Source organism: Lactuca sativa, chromosome 4, assembly GCF_002870075.4.
Source record: "Lactuca sativa cultivar Salinas chromosome 4, Lsat_Salinas_v11, whole genome shotgun sequence".
Taxonomy (NCBI): domain Eukaryota; kingdom Viridiplantae; phylum Streptophyta; class Magnoliopsida; order Asterales; family Asteraceae; genus Lactuca; species Lactuca sativa.
In genome coordinates, this window is record NC_056626.2 from 149,176,685 (window position 1) to 149,196,829 (window position 20,145).

General features: G+C 33.1%; 3 protein-coding genes across 6 annotated transcripts; 1 reads left to right on the plus strand and 2 right to left on the minus strand.

Moving 5' to 3' along the window:
- Positions 1-788: 788 nt before the first annotated feature.
- LOC111892216 (uncharacterized) lies at positions 789-6,212 on the minus strand. Of its 2 annotated transcripts, XR_008231718.1 has the most exons (2): positions 5,724-6,212; positions 789-1,312 (listed from the first exon to the last, which is right to left on the minus strand). XR_008231718.1 is itself a non-coding variant. In XM_052770468.1 (1 exon), exon 1 carries the CDS (start codon positions 6,122-6,124, stop codon positions 5,777-5,779), a length of 348 nt encoding a protein of 115 aa, XP_052626428.1. In that variant the 5' UTR covers positions 6,125-6,212; the 3' UTR covers positions 3,267-5,776. The 2 variants fall into 2 exon arrangements, 1 of the variants encoding a protein (XP_052626428.1); XM_052770468.1 differs by lacking the exon at positions 789-1,312 and having other exon boundaries at positions 3,267-6,212.
- LOC111892215 (probable CCR4-associated factor 1 homolog 7) lies at positions 2,302-3,894 on the plus strand. The gene is made up of 3 exons (XM_023888284.2): positions 2,302-2,422; positions 2,562-2,722; positions 2,830-3,894. The coding sequence occupies exon 3, from the start codon at positions 2,920-2,922 to the stop codon at positions 3,727-3,729; it is 810 nt and encodes a 269-aa protein (XP_023744052.1). The 5' UTR covers positions 2,302-2,422; positions 2,562-2,722; positions 2,830-2,919; the 3' UTR covers positions 3,730-3,894.
- Positions 6,213-15,543: 9,331 nt separating the features above from the next.
- LOC111892262 (uncharacterized) lies at positions 15,544-17,606 on the minus strand. Of its 3 annotated transcripts, none has more exons than XM_023888333.3 (5): positions 17,364-17,606; positions 16,403-16,762; positions 16,259-16,308; positions 16,100-16,152; positions 15,544-16,034 (listed from the first exon to the last, which is right to left on the minus strand). In XM_023888333.3, the coding sequence occupies exons 2-5, from the start codon at positions 16,654-16,656 to the stop codon at positions 15,756-15,758; spliced, it is 636 nt and encodes a 211-aa protein (XP_023744101.1). In that variant the 5' UTR covers positions 16,657-16,762; positions 17,364-17,606; the 3' UTR covers positions 15,544-15,755. The 3 variants fall into 3 exon arrangements, with proteins under 3 accessions (XP_023744101.1, XP_042757119.1, XP_023744099.1); XM_042901185.2 differs by having other exon boundaries at positions 16,403-16,807; positions 17,359-17,606; XM_023888331.3 differs by having other exon boundaries at positions 17,359-17,605.
- Between the last annotated feature and the right edge of the window lie 2,539 nt (positions 17,607-20,145).

The following is a 20,145-nucleotide window of genomic DNA, read 5'->3' on the forward strand; positions in this document are numbered from 1 at the left end:
ACACCATCATACTAATGCTTAGCCAAAAACGCGGAGGTGTTATAGAGACACATGTGTACCAATACCCAATGAAAGATGTATCGTTCTACCAAAGGTTTTTCCTCGACTATATGATTTGTCACCTCCATCTTTTCAGTTTAGGTTTGACGACTGTCTAACCCCTTGATCTAATGTAAGGTGTTGTACTCGAAAACAAACTCATATATAAGAATATATAAGAATGTGCATTCATACTCCCTATCCAATATCAAAATTAATTGAGATCATTAATGACACGAATATCATGTACAATTTGCATATAAAATAGTGTGTTTAAGCTGACATTTATTCCACATTTCAAAACATGTATTTTCTTTAATCACTATTTACTATTTAGCAATGAGAAATCTCTGGTAAAGTATTAATATTTTAGGTTAGCTTACGATGTAATTCTAAATTAAATTTTGTTAAAAAAAAAAAAAGACTAGTAACCGATTAAAACTTTGGAATAACGTTTTTTTGTTGGTTTCGTAGATTTAACAAGTATCATGTCTTTTTTTTTGTTAATTCGGTCAAAATATTAGGACTTTTTTGAATATTATGTTATTTTTAACCAATAACCAAAATATTGAGATATTTCAGAAAATTACTTTTGAACTAATGTTTATTGTTATTAACAAAACATTTATAAACATAACACATTGTTATTATAAACAAAAAAAAAATACAGTTGTTGCTAATTTCTAAGAATGGAAATGTGGGCTAACTACCTTCTTCCACATTGTTTTTCAACAACTTCAAACGCTCTACATTCCTCTTATGTGTCTATATTGAAGGGTCTAATTAGTGGTTTGGTCTAGGCTTTTTATTTAATAGGTTCTTTTGGTCAATTTATAGCTTATGGTAGTTTATATGTAGTTTACGGCCCGACAGTGAGTTTACTGCTGTAAGCCTGTTTACGGCCGTAAACCCAAAGCCGGCCCAGGTCCAGTATATATAGAGGTGTGCTAGGTCTTTTGTCGGTTGTTGATGCCTCAGAGTTCACAGCTGCTGTAACCACAAGTTGTACCAGGCGTTCTTCCTAATAGAAAAGCATGTGCAAGCTTGTTTATTCTCGATTCTACTCGTTCTTTATTGCTAATTGATTGTGTTTGCTATTTGATCACTGGTAAGATCCGTTTCGAAACCTTACATTTATGGATGTCTCGGTGAGATTCAATATGTGGGTGTTATTCTGATATTGGTATTCCTCTTCTGTTCTTTAACCTAACTATCACCCGATCTCTATAATAACCATCAGATAAGACACATCCACGGAGAGTGAAAAGTCAACCTGAAATGACAGTTAAGGTTTAGAGGTTAGGTGACAATTAAGTTAAATAAAATAAGAGAAACACCAACATCAAAGAAACACACATATAATACATCCTACCATGACACCTACAACGATAGTTTGAAGTTGAAGCAAACAATACGAGGGAGAGCAATCAATCTACATTTTCATTTTTAGAAATTAGAAATGAATGTATTTCTTTTGTTTATAATAAAAAAGATATCTTGTGTTTGTAAATGATTTATTAATAAAAATATACATTAATTTCAAGGGTAATATTTAGCAAAAATCTCAGTATTTTGATTATTAGTTAAAACAAACACAATTTTTAAAAAATTTCTAATATTTTGACCGAGTTAACAAAAAAAGTCGGAATCCCGACTAAACTTGTGAAAAAACAACCAAAAAAAGTTATTTCAAGGTTTTAGTTGTTATTTATTTATTTACTTTTATATATAAACAAAATTTAATTTTAAAATCACACCGTAAATTAACCTAAAATACAACGACTTTATCAAAAATTTCAAAGTTTTAAGATTATACCGTAAACTAACCTAAAACAAAACTAACCTAATATTTTGACCGAGTTAAGAAAAAAATACAAAACATCGACAAAATCTATAAAAACCAACCAAAAAAATTATTTCAAAGTTTTAGCTGTCATTGTATCTTTTTTCTTTTATAAACAAAATTTATTTTTTAAGATTACACCGAAAACTAACCTATAATATAATAATTTTATCGAAAAATTCTTCTAAAAAATATATAAACTAAACGACTTTATCAAAAATTTCTTTTAAAAATATATCTTACGAAACTAATCATAGTCCATAACAATTGACACACAGGTCGACGATTTGTTTTGATTTCATAGAAAATGATAGATTTATTCTATTCGTAATTAAAAAAAAAAAAAAAAAAAAAAAAAAAAAAAAAAAGCAAGAAAGAGAGAATTGAAGAAGGGACATTGAATTTGTTATATGTTCCGAAATTAGGCCCTAAATATCTGCAATATAAAATAGTAAATAATTCAAAGATAAAGGCGGTGGGCGTATGTTTATTTTTAGCATGGCCACAAAATTTCTGCAAGTCCATATCAATTTACAACTGGTACTCACTCTCTCCTTCCCTTTTCTCTCTCTCTCTCTCTCTCTCTCTCTCTCTCTCTCTCTTCCCCCTTCCCCCCTTTAAAATTTCTCCATTTTCAGTCTCTAATGGTGCTGTCTTTTCTCCTTCTCTCTTTCTGTAGATCGTAGTGAAGGAGGTGAGGACAGAGAAAAGGCTAACGCTCCTCTCACCGCCGTTCAATAACAAACCCTAAGTAATCTCCGTTCATACCTAATTGCCTTGCCGCTTGAGATATTATTTCAATATCAATCCATTACATCTCCGTTTCGCAACCATTTTCCGGTAACTATCTCATCTCCATATCTCCTTTTTTTTTTTTTTTTTTTTTTTTTTTTGCTTTTTGAATTACGAGCGGATGATGATCTTTGTTGTTGCATAATATGTTCTAGATCTGGATCGATTTCGAAGGCCTTTTTTCGTATCGTAGGTTCTATTCCTACAATCGATCTTGAGAAATAATTCGATAATTGTGTCGAGGGATGTCGCTTTTAGCAAAAAGCGATTCGATTCAGATTCGAGAGGTGTGGAATGACAACCTGGAAGAAGAATTCGCATTGATTCGTAATATCGTTGATGATTTTCCTTACATAGCAATGGACACCGAGTTTCCTGGAATCGTTCTTCGTCCGGTTGGTAATTTCAAAAACAGCAACGATTATCATTACCAGACATTAAAAGACAACGTCGACATGTTGAAATTGATTCAACTAGGGCTAACGTTCTCCGACGAAGAAGGTAATTTACCAACCTGCGGAACGGATAAACAGTGTATATGGCAATTCAATTTCCGGGAATTCAATGTGAATGAAGATGTTTTTGCAAACGATTCCGTTGAGCTTTTGAGAGAGAGCGGCATAGATTTCAAGAGAAACAACGAAACCGGAATCAATGCACGGAGATTCGGGGAACTGTTGATGTCGTCAGGCATTGTTTTGAATGATAGTGTGTATTGGGTAACCTTCCACTCTGGTTATGATTTTGGTTATTTGCTGAAGGTGTTGACATGCAAGAATCTTCCCGATACACAATCAGGGTTCTTCAATTTGATTAATATGTATTTTCCAACCATATACGACATCAAGCATTTGATGAAGTTCTGTAACAGTCTTCATGGAGGTTTGAACAAGCTTGCTGAACTATTGGAGGTTGAAAGAATTGGGATCTGTCATCAAGCAGGTTCAGATAGTTTGCTTACTTCTTCTACTTTCAGGAAGCTTAAAGAGAACTTCTTTAGTGGTTCATTGGAGAAATATGCTGGTGTTTTATATGGTTTAGGTGTTGAGAATTGACAGCGCTATGGAATTTGTTTAAAAAATTAAAAAAATAAAAAATAAAAAAAGAAAGAAAGAAAATATGGTAGTTGTATGTTAAGTTACAATTTGTGTTGTAATTCATGGCACAATACAGTTTGTACACTTCTTGAGGTTAAGAAAGGTTAATTTTTGATTTCTTGATGTTTGGTTTCTTTTAGGTTTTATTTAGGTTTGATAATTGCTTTTATTTCCTTGCTTCTTTTTTCTTTTTTCTTTTTATTTTTCAGGTATAACAGGAAGGAGGATTAGAATTGTGTAATAAAGTTGTTATGGGATAGAGCTGAACAATAATTTAAAATGCGACTCACAACATCGGAGAATGACGTGTCATGGCTTTGATAGTGAAAGCCTAACATTTGTAATTTTTACCTTTCCTTTTTATTAGTAAGTTCATTATTATTATGTTTTTATTAGGTGTTTTTTTAATGTATTTTTGTCTTAAATTAATGAAAATTTAAATTTTTATTTAAGTTGTTTTAAAAAATATGTTTCATGGCAACATATTCCTGACGAAGTTGATAGTGACGCTGATGGGAATTTCAGAACGAATAATCAAAGAGAATTGGAAGCAAAGTATGACAGATTTAATATAACTCCCGCCAGTTTTATATATATTTTAGAAAAATATCCTTAAGGTGATAATTTATTTTTTGTCTATATATACATGATCTCAGGTGATATGCATTTATATATTAAAAAGCATTAAGTTTGTCGATTGATTTATGAATTCAAGATGTTTGTTTGTTAAAATGTCTGAATAAAAAGAATATAGAAGCTTAAGAGGTTCATTTGGAAAAAATCATGGACTTATGCCATCTATTAGTGTTCAATAATTATTGCAAAAAAGTTGATTGCTATATAGATTAGTATTTTTTATAGGTACCACAACCTCTCCAATGCAAAAATGCTAGTCATTTTCTTCAGTTGAATATTAATTACTATATTTCAGGTTGAATGTTATGTTATTCTTGTGTTAAATTGTAAAAACCCTTGTATTTTCGATTTTTTTCGATCCTTTAAATAAAAAAAATTCTTCTTTTTATTTTTTTTTTCTAAAAGAACTTTACATTTTTTTTTAAATATTTTCGCATTTAGGAAAACTGTTAATTCTTTTTTATTAAACCATCATATTTTATGGTTAAATTTGAAGTAAAAGTTAAATTGTTTTTGGAAAAATAGAAAGGCTGTTGAGTACTTATTTGCATGCTGACATATCATCTTAAATTGTTTTTAAAATCAAACATAAAGAAAGACAAAACTTGAACTTCCTTATTTTTTGTCAGCTTAAAGGGTATTTGGCTTAGCTTTTTAAATGACTTTTGACTTTATCTTTTAGAAAAAGTCCGAAAAGATGTTTGGCAAAAGGAAAAGGACTTTTGTAAATGACTTTTCCCATAGAGTAATTTGAGTCTTTTTGAAAAGTCACGATTACCTGACTTTTCCCAACTTTTCATCAGCTAAAAATATTAAATTACCAATATATCCCTCATCTACCATAAACATTTCCTTTTTTGTCATTTTATATGTAAAAATTAAACCAAACACTTTAATTTTTTACTTTTTCCCTTCAAAAGCTAACCCAAACACATTTTAAAAAAATAACTTTTATAAAAAGTTATTTTACAAAAAGTCCTTTTACAAAAAGCACTTTTGCCCCACAAAAGCTAAGCCAAACACCCCCTAAATTCATTAAATTCATTGTTATATGTTCTAATCAATGATAATATCATAAAATTTCTTTTAAGACTCTGTTTTTTAAATCATTAATAAGCCAATAAATAGAGTCTTAAAACAAACAGACACAGAACCATTTGTAATCCAAGTTAATTCTCCTCAATTGGAAAGAGAGAGCAGAACTTCAATAATCATATTCTGCCTCCATTTTTTCTAAGTAATACAGATATACATATCTACCAATTAAATCACCCAGAAAAGCGATGCAAATTCAGGGAAGAAAACGAAGTGAGAACCTGAATGATCGATGGATAAATTGGGAGTAACGGTGCCTTATCAGATATCTGAATCAAACCATTTCGATTGCTCGTGTTTGCCCTAGAGTCACGGATCTATCGCGGCGGAAACAGAAGACGTTGCAGAGAGAAAGAACAAGAGCTGCAACGATGACTCCAACGATGTCGGCGACGGCGTCTTTGGCGGAGGCGCCGGCTGATTTGAAGAAACCTAGCTCGTCAGCGAGCTCTTTGGCGGCGCCGACGAGGAGTGATAGGATGCAACCTAGTGAGATGCTCCGGCGACGTAGGAGAGCGTATGGGGTCCGTGATGCGAGGGAGGAGGAAATGAAGGTGATGGAGAAACAGAGAAGGAAGTGTTGGAGCTTGTCGTAGGCTAACCAATCGTCCCCAGTTTCCATCTGTGCTACAATTTAGGGCAAACTGCTATTTCTAACCAAAATGTTTGACTTTGACTTCCATTCTTCAAATCTACACTTCAGCATTTTGACACGAAACCAAGACTATGTTTGATATATTAGACAATAGATAGGATCGATACCTTAGACACTAGAAACATTTTTATTAACGCCGATGTATAATAAATTATTTATAATTTACTTTTATAAAAATAATTCAAATTCAACCAATAAAAAAACTTTAAAAATCAAATAGGGTGTCTAAATGAAAAAATAGGGTGTCTTTTTAACAAACCTCATTAGATAAACACTTAATTAATAGCTGAAAAGTTAACTGAGAGCTGATAAAAAATAATTTTGGTAAAGTTAAATTGTAACATCCAAAAATACGGCCCAAAAATTTTTGTTTTAATAATACTAAAAATCACATCATCGATAACATACCAACAAAAATTGTGGAACAAGTATCCCAAAGATTATAACAATGTAACATAACAACTGTATCAAAACATATCACAGTTTCTCATGAAAACTCCCATAATAAGAAAAACTGAGGTTGTGTGTGTGCGATGCTATCATCCCGAGCTCTTCCCCTTACTAATGGAAGTACCTGAAACCAAAAACTGAAACTGTAAGCACGAAACTTAGTGAGCTCCCAAAACTACCACATACCATACAATAATACATAAACAACTATTGGGCCTTGACCACTGCATCAGACCGAAGTCCGGAAACTGCATCGGACCGAAGTCCGGAACTAACCAGGGCCTTGCCCTCTACATCGGACCAAAGTCCGGAACTGACTGGGACCCCGTCCCCTGCATCGGGCCAACGTCTGGAAACTGACTGAACATAGCATAGCATAAACATATCAACTAGCATAAGCACATATACTACATACTGCATCAGACCGAAGCCCGGAACACATAGCACAAAAACATGGTTGAATCACGTAGACATCAAGCACACTGAACTACTGCATCAGACCAAATTCCGGATCTACTGCTAACTAGACGGGTCGGCATTGTGGTCGTAGACCCGTTTCTACCGGAAGGAAACTCACCTCGTAACTCTAACTGCTGAGATGCTAAATCCGAAGCTGGATGACTGCTGCTCCGGAATTCTCCGGCTACAATTTCCATAAACACTCAATCAAATACCGATAACTGAACTGAGGGCATAATGACCATTTTACACCTGACCAAAGTCAAAGTCTTTAGCCAAGGTCAACAGTCCATATTGACCTTAACTCGCCGAGTACCCGAGGCTACTTGCCGAGTTCCTTGAAACTCCTTCCCACTCGCCGAGTCACCGGGGTGACTCGCCGAGTTCTTACGATTCTCGATCGAAACCTTAAGGCTACTCGCCGGGTTTCCTTCTAGCAACACGATGGATACACATGTATTCATAACTTGGGGGAAAACTCATCCGACTCGTCGAGTTGTTCATACAACTCGTCGAGTCTATGGCAATCTTCATCGGACTCGCCGAGTTGCTCATCCTACTCGTCGAGTCCACGACTATCTTCATATGACTCACCGAGTCAACCTTACGACTCGCCGAGTCCATTCAGTCCTTTTTCTATACAGACTTGTTTTGAGCCATGTTGCGGCTCCAAATCACAGATCCAAGCTTCTAGGGCATGCTTTTCACGTAAAGTTGCAAACTTTACGTGCATGTATAACTATAAAGGCTCTAAATGTCTATTTTAAGTTCTTCATGGAGCTTCATGCTCAAGGGGGACCTCAATCATGACCAAGACTGCAAATTTATGCTTCTAGAATCCAAGGAGGGTCCAGATCTGAAGTTACAACTTCAGATCTAGCCCATAACTCATCTTATCAACTTAACATTCCATAAAAGAAACCCTAGAACTCAACCAATATAAGAGATCTATAAGGAAATGGCGATTTGGGTACCTCTAGAAGATGATAGCTGGGATAAGTGTTGATTCCCACACTCTACTTGCTCCAATCTCCTTCTCCTCCAAGCCTTCTCCCTCAAAAGATCCTCTTTTCAAGCTTCAACACACAAAGGGGCACACACACACACGGATTAGGGTCTCACAGAGCTCTCTAGAACCGTAAAGAGGCACAAAGGGGGCTAAGGTTCCTTTAAATAGGGTGTAAAACCCCGAGATTTAGGGTTTCATCTGCTACCTCCTACTTGCCGAGTCCCAATATAGACTCGTCGAGTAGGCCACTTATCACGCGATCCCGCCTCGTTGCTACTCAACGAGTAGGGCAACCAACTCGTCGAGTAGGCCTTAATCCAAGAAATCTTATTTAAACCATACATGAGGATCGGGGCGTTACATAACTGATGTTTGATAAAAAAAAATATATAAAAAAAATTATATTTAGCCTATTTTTATTTTGCAAGTTTAATAACCTAAAATATATATATATAAAAAAAATTATATTTTACCTATTTTAATTTGCAAGTTAAAAAAAATATAAAAAAAATTATATTTAACCTATTTTATTTTGCAAGTTTAAAAAAATTATTAAAATACTTTTACATAAAAAGGTATTATGATTGGTAAAAAAATTCATCATTATTTATTAAGTACTTAATAATTACAAATAAAGACATAAAATTATTATGTAATGATGGTTATTAAAAAGTAATTATTAATATAATGATATGTTTATTTGAGGAAAAATAGTAGAGGGCTGCTAATAAGACACCCTTTTGGACACCCTGATTCAAAAGTCAAACTTTGAGATTTGTGTATTTTATACTTTTTATAGGTTTTAGCTTTTTGGTAACTTAAACTGTAATCAATTTTTAACGACATTAAAAGTATTTACATTGAAACTTGATACAACCACTAACTAAAATGGATTAATGACTTCTATTCTTGTATATATAATATTAATTCAGATTAATACTAATCAAACCAACTTTCAGGTAAAATCTCTAATCTAAGTTTTACATCACCATTTTGCAGATTAATACCATATCGATTTTTTGAAATAACCTCAAAAAAGCCATTGTCCATTGTTAAAATGTTGTACTACCGAGGTCGAATACCAGATTCTTCTTTTCTCCTCCTTTCTTGTCAAGACCGTATGTGGGTTCGTTGATGATTGTAGCAATGTTCAAACCTGCAATCACACTCGCGTCATTTTGTCCAGTCTTTGGGCATCGTTGAAGTATGTTGTGTGAAGAAAGAACTGGAGGAGTAAAGAAACCATTAAAGAACATCGTTCATCAAGGCTACAATCACCGAGGGAGAGAGACGGCGGCTGTGATCGACGGGATCATAGATGCGACGAGCAGCAGTGAGCCAGAGGTTGAATTCGAGAGAGTGGCAACGATGAGAGTGAAGGAGTTGAGATTTCCAGCAATGAGAGTGATAGTTGCGAGAAAAAAAAAAACGATTGATTTTTGGAGGCGATGGCAGAATCTATTTGATAATGAAAGAACGGGAAACAAAAAGACGATTAAGGTTTTTTCAATTATATATGAAGATTGGTTTGGGTTTTAAAATTGGGCTAACATGGGTTAACATATATTTTTGTTTTAAACGAAATGAGTTAGAGTATACAACTTTATAGAAAATATATTTTTTTAAAAATTAGGCAACGGCAGAATCTATACTACAACTTTATAGAAAATATATTTTTTTAAAAGTATTTTTTATACATAGTTTTAGTTTTTATAATCTTTTTTTTTTGTAGTGTTTAATAAATAATGTCGAACCCCAACGGAAATAATTTAAATGAAGGCATGAACACTACGTCGACATCGCCGTTTTCTACCAATAGGGTATAATATTTATCATATTAACTTTTTTTTTTATCATTGCGTTACAATTTGTTAACATTTTTTTAATAGGTGTTTACATCTCGTGATGAGTTGATGGAATGGGTGCAAAACATTGCATTCTCTCTTGGTTATGTCATCGTGATGAGAAGATCAAAGGCAAAAAATGGCGTGGTGTCTTATATAACCCTTATTTGTGACCGTGGCCGGGAATACGAAAGCAAAGCAACAATTAAAAATTCTGGAACCAAAAAAATCAATTGTAACTTTCAATTGGTAGGTTCGTATATCAAACAATATGGCGGTTGGACCTTCAGGGTGATATGTGATCAACATAACCATTCACCTGCACAATATATGGAGGGACATGCTTTTGCTAGGCGGTTAAAAGAACACGAGAAACAATTGGTAGCTGACTTGACAAATCTGAATGTTACACCACATGACATACTCTCGATAATAAAGGAGCGCGACGAGAATAATGTTTCTACACTAAAAACCATATACAATGAGCGTCTCAAGCTTCGCTCGTCCTGGAATTACGGAAAAACTCCAATGCAGGTTAGTATATCCAACAAGTAGTATTTTAAATTTAATTTATATATTAAATTTTTTTATTCATTAATAGTATATAAATGTAGGTTCTAATGGAAATTTTGAACGAGAAACATTTTGTTACGGATTTCTCGGTAAACAGTATATCAAATGAATTGGAGAATCTTTTCTTCATTCATCCACGGTCGTTGAATATATGGAAGGCATTTCCACATGTTTTGATTATAGATGCAACATACAAGACCAACAAATATGGTATGCCTTTTGTTCAGATTGTTGGCACAACTTCAACCAACAAGACATTTAGCATAGCTTTTGCCTTTATCGTTAATGAAAAGGAGGAGAACTATAATTGGGTGTTAACGTGTCTAAAGTCAACACTAGAGAAGTGCATGCACCCACGTGTTATAGTCACAGACAGGGAATTGGCACTGATGAACGCATGTCAACAAGTTTTCCCCGGTGCCACTCGGTTACTTTGTAGATGACACATTACTGAAAATATTAGAAAGCATTGGAGGAGAACATTCAAGATAGACGATGAGTGGAAAGCCTTTCGTATAATGTGGATTGTACTTGTTGACTCTCCAACATGGATAGTGTACAATGAAAACTACAAAACACTCCAATCGATGTTGAGAAATTATCAAGGTACAAATCTTCTTATTTTCTAACTAGTTATTTATGATTTTAGATTATTTTTATAGATAAATAACATTTATATAATTGCAGATGTTTTAAATTATCTGGATGAAGTTTGGTTAAACAAATATAAGGAAATGTTTGTCTCAGTCTGGATCGATCAACATCTCAACTTTGGACAACGAACTACAAATAGAGTTGAGAGCGCACATTCAAATCTAAAGAAGTACTTGGAAGGTACAAATTCTTCTCTTGATAAATTTATCGGTTGTCTTGATCAATTTGTGAGGTCTCAACTTCCATCGATACACGATAATCTTGAAAAAAGTAGAATTGTTCGTAAACGGGAGCACAACTTGCCATGTTTTACATTATTGTGGGGTTCAGTGTCACATGAAGCTCTCGATAAACTAGTTGGGGAACTTTATCGGTTGAATGAAAATCAAATTGACTCATCAAACTGTGGTTGTAAACTACAACATAGTTGTGGCTTACCATGTGCTTGCATGTTATTAGTTTATTTGAACTCGGGTGAGTATATTCAACAAGTGTTTTTTTTTAATTTAATTAATATATTGAATTTTTATATATTAATGGTATTTCAATACAGGTGAGTATATTCCATTGGTATCGATAGATATATTTTGGAGAAAGCTTGATTTATCATAGTCAATTTATGTAGCTAATGAGGATATTCGTTGTGAGGATGATTTAGAAATGATTAAAGAAAACTTCTATCAACAGTCAAAAGCAGGAAAAAAAAGTATGATAAGGAGGCTAAGAGATCTTTTCCTACCAAGTAAAACACGCATTAAGGATAGGACTGTTCACTATTTGGATAAAACCGAATTGTCCAATTGGACAATTTGGATCGGACTATTTGGTTCGGATATTCGGATTTTTGGATTGGTTTTTTTAGCAAAACCGAATTATTATTTTGGATTTCGTATTGGTTTTGGTTAATAAAATAAAAACCGAATAGTCCAAAAAAACCGAATTACAATTTATTATTTTGTTCTTTTTAATATATATCTTTAATAAATTATAAACTTACTAAATTATTCTTTTAATATATTAAAATTTTTCATCTATTATAATACTTTAATATGTACTTCTTATCAAAAAAAATTGTCTATAAAGTAGTAAACTATAATATTTTTCTTAATAGTTATTTATAAGTTTTAGTTCACAACTAATTAAACAATATTTTTTGGTTTATATTATAGAGTAAGTTAATACTAAAGTTATATATTTATTGAAATGTCTTGATTCTTGAAAACCGAATTGTAAAAAACCGATCCAACCGAATTATAAATTGGTTGGATCAGATCGGATTTGAATTTAGTTTGGACTATTTGGATCTACGTTTTGAAAACTGAAATTAATTTGGATTCACTTGATCGGATCGGATTAAACCGATACATCCAAATGAACACTCCTAATTAAGGAACCCACAATTCAAAAAAATACTCGTGGATGACCAAACTTGAAGAAACAACAACAAAAACAAGTTGATTCTACAAATCAAGCTCCCAGAAGACGTAGTTATTCAACAACATCAAAATATGATGGATTGAATTCAACATGGATGAACAAGGAACCGGCAAGACATAGTTCATATGTAACCGCAATTCCAGACATGAATGAAGCAATTCCAGAATTTGATGAAGCAATTCCAGACATGAATGAAGCAATTTCAGAATTTGATGAAGCAATTCCAGACATGAATGAAGCAATTCCAGACTTGAATGAAGCAATTCCAGACTTAAATGAATTTATGGATTTGAACCAAGAGCCTGAGTCATGCTACATTCATCCATTAATGGATGACATTCCACCCGTGTTTCATCCATACGTCTCACATATACAAAATGTTGAGGGTGATGGATATTGTGGATTTCGAGCAATATCTGTTTGTCTCGGGTATGGCGAAGATCAATGGCTCTACGTTCGAAAACAACTAGTACACGAGTTAGAGAGTGCATTCGATGTATATGCTACGGTTTTCACAGATGGAATCCATGAATTGTGGAATTCATTGTATTTCTTCGGACCGAGTGCACCAACGGAACATTGGATGCTTATGCCTGAAACAGGTATCCTGATTGCTAATAGGTTTGGTGTGATCCTTACTTTCTTAACCAATCGTGGTTCCTTAACTTTCTTTCCTCTTTGGAAAGGCCCGGAAGAATTTTTGGACCATCGGATTATTACAATTTCACTTATACGTGGTCCTCATTATGTTATGGTACAATTAAAAGAAGATTGTCCGATGCCTACCATTTCGGCTTTATGGATCCGTCACAGAGCCCTGTGTACAGCTGGATAGGAAAATATGTTTATGTCACGTCTGCAAATTTATAGACAACTGAAACCTTGTAATCGTGATTTCATAACTATAGAGGATTGTTAAAGAATATTATTTATGTCTTGTATTTGAAGAATTTTTAAATTAGTTGATTATTGAATGATTAAAGTTTGTCTCATAGTGTTTATTATTGTTTTAGTATAAAAAATGTAAAACATACGTACATAAGTTAAAAAAAATATGTTAGTTAATATTTTGTTATAAAATATTATTTAAAATAAAAGTTAATAAAAATAATTATTTAGAAATAACAAATAATAATCATTGTTAAAAAGTCAAAAGTAGATAATCATTATATAATTATTATAGATTGTCTCAACCCAAAATAATAAGGTAACCAAGAAGGGGGTTTTTTGGTCAAATTAGGTGGACCCAAAGAAAAACCCTATTCAAATTAAGAAGACAAAAAAACCTGCAAACTTGAAATGTGGGCCCACATTTGCAATCTCATTTACAATATCTTCTTCTATGCATATAATTCCATCATCACTCATTGCCTGCATGCATTAACAGTTATCCACTAATTTAAATATTTTCACTTTTTTCTTTTTAAAAAAGTACAAAAAAAAAACTTACGTGTTGAACGATATTTCATTTTGATAAGATCAGCCTCCTGGATAAAATCATTAAAAAAAAAAACTCTGTTGATTCGATTAAAATTGGGAACAATTTTGAGCAAAGAAAGGATTAGTGAGGTGAAATTAATCAATTGTGAGTATTTTAAATGGGAAAAAATTGTTTATTTTATAAGGGATTATCTGACAAACTGTTCAGGGTTCTTGATAACGAAATTATCAGTTTTAGACTTCTTCACCCTTTGCTCCAATTGTTCTTTCCTTCTATTTGCCTAATCCTCATTGCTTTTCCTTTTCTTCAATACAATCTCTGATACGTAATTCAGAGGCTTTGGTTCCTCATCACCCATGGTGATTGATAGTTGATAGTTGATACTACCTAAAAAAAAAAGCATAAATCCATATAGGAGATTTCAAATATGTCCCTCTAATACACAATGAAATAAAATGAATTGAGAGAAGTGCGAGTTGGTGATTGAAGATGAAAGAGGGAAAGGGAAAATGTTTAGGTTGTTTGCAAATTGCAAAGCTAAAATAATATATGATGTAGCAAAAATAGCCTAAATTTAAAGCCCGGCCCAATTTAATCAAACTTGACCCATAAGAAAATTTAGTAATTAAAAAACTTAAAAAAGAGATATTTATAAAACTACAATTTTTAAATTTAAAATATACGAATAATCTAGTTTTTTTTTTTTAGTATACAACTTTTTGGAAGTGATCCTGTATGTCAAATTAAAAGTACTTTTTTTTTGGGATAAAAGTATATTCCAAATATTCTAGATTTTAAACAAAATAATTTTAAATTTCATTATCTAATAAATAATTATGAAAATTAGAAAAATATTTTGATTTTTATTCAAATCTAATAAAAATTTTAAAAATATAGCAATATATAAGATACACAGGCTTAAACTGTGACATTTTGTTAAAAAAAATACAAAGATATTAAACACTTCTGATTGAACATTTCGGATATAAAACAAAACTTCTGAATAGTAGATTTAAAATCCTTTTAGTGTGAGGATTATATAGCCGCTGATAACATACTTACACAACAATTGATGGAAGTTTGCATTGGTGTAAAAAATTATATGGATGGAACAGAACAAATAATCACCTCATATCACTCGAGGGCAAGATTTAGAACATTAAGGATGAGATACGAGAATAAAAAAGATAATCACATTATTTTAGAGAATATTAACTTTCATTTTTTTTAAAACAAAATTTATAATCAAATAAAATTTTGGGGTAAAAAGTGTTTATGTTTAACTTTTTTTTTTTTTTTTTTTCTAGTTTTTCATAATAATAATAAAAGAAAGAGAGACAATAAATGGTCATGAAGGTGCCCAAAAAGGATTTTTAATCCGAAGTTTAAAAAACTTATTTCCTACTTCCAACAAATCTAAATATCATCAAAATCAATTCCAGTGTCCGGAATTTAACGAATTTCACATGATTGATCAAAGCAATAAGCAAAACCCGAAATCAAAATGAAAAATAACGGATGAAAACAACCACACTTTGAAATCCATCCATATTCTCCCAAATTCCCCAAAACCCAAACACATGACATTTCATGTAATGAAATCTTTAAATCCCCAATAAATTCAATTCCCTCTGTAAAATATAAAAACCCTCCTCCTACAAGTGCATAAAATAATTACAACAGTAACTAAAACTTTACTCCTTAACATAACAGCAGAAATTGGTCTCTACTCTACTTCTCATTGCCTCCACTTTTTGCCACATTCTGATTAATATTAATATTATCACCACCATTTCTTTCTTTTTTCTCATCCGCCATTTTTTTCTGTGGTATTTCACCTTCAACTTTTACACTTCGTTGGAATTTTGATTCCATCACAATTTCCTTAACAGTTTTTTCCAAGCTATCAAGTCTTTCTTTCACCTCCATTAACTGTGGATTAGACTTTAATACTTCCCCTTCTTTTTCCTTCATCTTCTTCGCCTCTTCTATCTGTCTCCTCTCCAATTCCTGCAATTCATTTCCATAATATTAATTACAAAACAGAGTGAAAGAAAAAAGAAGAGTTGACTTACTGCATCCATTTTCTTCATTTCATGACGCGCATATTGTGCAACCAAATAGACAGCTAATATATACAAAAAAAAAAGAGCATTTAGATGGAGATTAATTAATTAATAAAAAATGTTTCATTTTGAAGTTAATGAGATAAGATATATATGTATAAGTAGTACCAAGTGAAGGTAAGCAAACGAAGAAGAGTTGAACAAGATGAAAATCAAGCCTGAGAGAATATCAGAAAGATGATAATAATAATCATGTATATTAAGTAAGATCGATCAAATATTATTATAACTTAAGTGTATAAAAAATGATACCCGAATTTCTTCTGTTTAGGTGGAGTGGTGAAGAGAATCTTGGCAGCAGTCATGAAATCAAGCTTCTCAAGATCTCGATATGAGTCATGGTGAGTTAAAGATCCATCACTCTTTTTTTCTCCATCTCCATTATTGTTTGCTTCAATGCTTACTTGTTTGTTGTTTGTGGAGTACAAGTGTTTGTTGCATAAAAGTTTAAATCTTTTTGATGATCTTCCACTTTGTATTCTTCCAGCAATCTTTCTCAGCATCATTTTTTAAAAAGAAAGTGGATGAAGCAGCAGAAGAGAGATTGAATCAGAAGATTCATGAATTCCTTTCATGTATTAACTCTTTTGTGACTAAATGCAATGATGCCACCTAACACCAAAGCAGTTTTTTTGATGTTATATGTAGTTACAGACACTGTAGATGTAGTTAAGAACCACATAACATGGATCAACAAAGGGTAAAACATATAACAAAGAATCAGCTATTATAGAAATGAAGCATGAAGGGGATGAAGATCTGGTTCATATGAGTTTTGACACCAGAGGGACAGCATACTGTTCATGTCCTTTTTAGGGTTGGCTATCTAGCAATTATCCTTCTAGTCTGATCATCATGAATCTGCTCTTATATCTTTTACTACTAATTCATTTCTTGATTGCATCGGATTAGTTTGACTTCGATAATTACATAATCATAATCATTATCACTTTTACCAAATCTCTTGTTGCTTAGAATTAGGCACATTTAAAAACTACATCATTGATTATGAAGAAAAGTATCACAATCAGATAATATAAACCCCAAACCAAGTTGAAATACGATCAAAACGACCATCAACGAACATACAACATCAAATTATAAACAATCAACCAAGGATTTGAAAAAAATAATATCCACTCGATGAAATCACGAGAGAGAGAGAGAGAGAGAGAGAGGAGGAGGCGTCGGTCAGTGGGAAAACGAACCTTACCACCGGCGGCTCTGTTTCCCCTTTTGTGCTTTCACCGCAAGTAAGCAGTGGCGACAGCGGCGATGAGAAGGCAGAAGGTGGCAACGGTGGTCGTGAGGGTGGCGTCCGTTTCAGGGAAGAAGGAAGACGGCGGCGGTGGGTGTGGAGTGGGCCGATGAGAAATCCGCCTATGTCCGTTAGCAGAGAGTGATCGCATTCGTTGAGTCGTGTCCTGTAATACCCGCATTGAGGAATCATGGAGATTGCAGAACGACCAAAAGAGAAGAAGGCCGAAGGGTTCCGCTTTTGGGCTTGAAGATTGGGCTTGACGTTTGAAAGAGTAAATTGGAATCTATCAAGGTAAATTACAAAATTACAAAATTACAAAATTACAGTTTTGTCTTTTTATCTCCATCTTCGTTTTTGTTTGATCCATCATATGCCGCACAAAGTGATGTTTGTCAAAGCTTTGCTTAATCACGTGGCCAATTACCTTGGAAGAGGTAATTATTTACAGAAAGTAATGTTAAAATAATTAATTTACATACTACATAAATATGATGACATGAGAGAACAGAATACATGAGAAAGATTTATGAATTTGTAAAAGAATTATTCTTTTCACGAGGGAATTTAAGTATAATAGATGTTTAAAATAGTTGTGATAATAATTCTTAATCCAATCTGGTTAGCTTGAAAGATTTATTTGATGAAGTATGACATTTGTTTGCATTTACATGGTTCATGTCTAAGTTAAATCATGTGAAATATTAAAGGGTAACTAAGATGTTTAGGAAGTAGGTAATTTATAATCGACAAATAAATTATGGAATCATAATTTATGAGCTACTAGTTTTTAAAGGTATATATGTTTGGTTTATAAATTATTATGAAAGGTGTAAAGGTATAAGCTAAATAAATTTTATGTTTAGGTCGTTTGGCGAATTAGACGATATTACAAGGCGAAGTATATACGGACGTTTAGCTTTTGCGGTTGTTAATTAAACGTGAGTCGACTTGTGGTTTTAAAAGTACATTGTTAGGAGTGTCTCATATCTTAGATGGATTGGGATGAACCTAGTTATCTAGGATGCATGTGCCCTTTTTGATGATTGACTGCTATGCCATTATTGCTGTAATGTTTTGTGTGTAATGGTATCTAGGATGTTGCAGGCTAAACTCCTCTTTATTTGGTGTGAGATGTGAGTTAGGGACATGCTCTATGCAGTTATCGCGGTCAAAATTTCAATAGCGGTCACATGCCGCTATTTGAGATCGCGGTTATCACGGTGGTATAACGGTGATATAGCGGGTTTTTAATATTACGTATAATTTATAATTTTATATTATATTTATATAGAATTTATATATTTGAGTATTAATACTATAAGTCTATATAGAATTAATATCATCAAACCTAAAAAGTCATATAAAAACATAACATAATATTCTATTATATTAATATGGAAACTAGGAAGTGTAAAAGTGTCAAATAGAGTTTAATTGGATTGCACGGGTTCAATATCGTATTAGTAGGCCGTGGTTGATTTAAGGAGTTAATTCCCAAGTCGTGGCCTGATAGGCGTGGGTCGATTTACAAAAAGCATTAATGGAGTGTGACCATGACAACTCAAGTTGGCGTGAGTACAAAATGAGATGAGTAAAATAGTTGTAGGTAGACGTAATTGCTTTGAATGTTTTTAATTATGTTATTTGTTCAGGTTTTTTAAAATGAAAGTGTAGTGAGATCATTAAGACTAGTTTTTCATTGAAAAAAGTAACCAAATGGCCAAAAGTGTGAACAAAAATGGAATAGCGCCCGTAGCGTCGCTATAGCAGTTATTGAAATAGCGGTAAATAGCGGTACCGTGAAATGAAAACGCTAAACTAAAAATAGCAGTTCTTGACCTCCGCAAAACGCTATAGCGCCGCTATAGCGCGCAATTGATAGCTTTCACGTGCTAGATTAAGAGAAGTGTATGAACTTTATGTGATGTGAACATGTTAAATCTTGTTTGAAAATATTTGTTTAAAATGTTTTAGGACAAACATGCTAGTGTTGTATCAATTTAATATATGTGTTGTGTATGAAAGTAGTGTGTGATGTGAAATGTAACAACTTCATAAAATTACATGTTTGCATGAAAATAACCCTTAAAGAGGTAATATGTTAATAAAAGAAAATTAATAATATTTACATGATTATTTGAAAGGGTAAAAGTGTAACTCCTTATTTAATTAATCATTATTAAATTAAAAAGGGGAACATACTGGCGGGGCGAAGGGTAGTAACCTAGTTATAGTTATATACCAAATCCAGATATTATGAAGGCTTAGTGGGTTGAAAGATACATATAGGATAAAGAGCTTAAGCCAACTTTGACGCCGACTGATTTTTTCTAGACAACCACTCGGGACATGGTCTTGGTACACCTTGGTACACCGGGACTGGAGTGATGTTGGTCAAGCGGTGGGACCAACGCAAACATCACATGGGATTTGGGAGGTGTATTTGTCGGAATTGGCACCGTTCGTACCAATCCTGAACGACAATGCATGTATACGTATGTGCACAGTTAGAGTAGCGAACGCAACACACCGGGAGCAATGATTACGGGTGAGAGTCGCACCTCACTTAGTGCATTGGGTCGTGCCGGCCACGTTAGTAGAAAACGGGGTCTTGCTTTGGGGTTTCTTGCGGTGAATAAATAGACCCTAACTAGGAGGTAATACTTTAATAATTACAGCGGTGAGCGGTGAGTAACTATTAATGTAAAGCGGGGAAACAAAATATTATGTTAAT

Excerpts from the sequence above, each read along its gene's own strand:
- LOC111892215 (XM_023888284.2), top strand. The coding sequence starts at position 2,920 with ATGTCGCTTTTAGCAAAAAGCGATTCGATTCAGATTCGAGAGGTGTGG.
- LOC111892262 (XM_023888333.3), bottom strand. The coding sequence starts at position 16,656 with ATGATGCTGAGAAAGATTGCTGGAAGAATACAAAGTGGAAGATCATCA. Across the intron at positions 16,309-16,402 it reads CCTAAACAGAAGAAATTCGG|GCTTGATTTTCATCTTGTTC; the intron begins GTATCATTTTTT and ends ATATTCTCTCAG. Across the intron at positions 16,035-16,099 it reads AAATGAAGAAAATGGATGCA|GAATTGGAGAGGAGACAGAT; the intron begins GTAAGTCAACTC and ends AATGAATTGCAG.
- LOC111892216 (XM_052770468.1), bottom strand. The coding sequence starts at position 6,124 with ATGGAAACTGGGGACGATTGGTTAGCCTACGACAAGCTCCAACACTTC.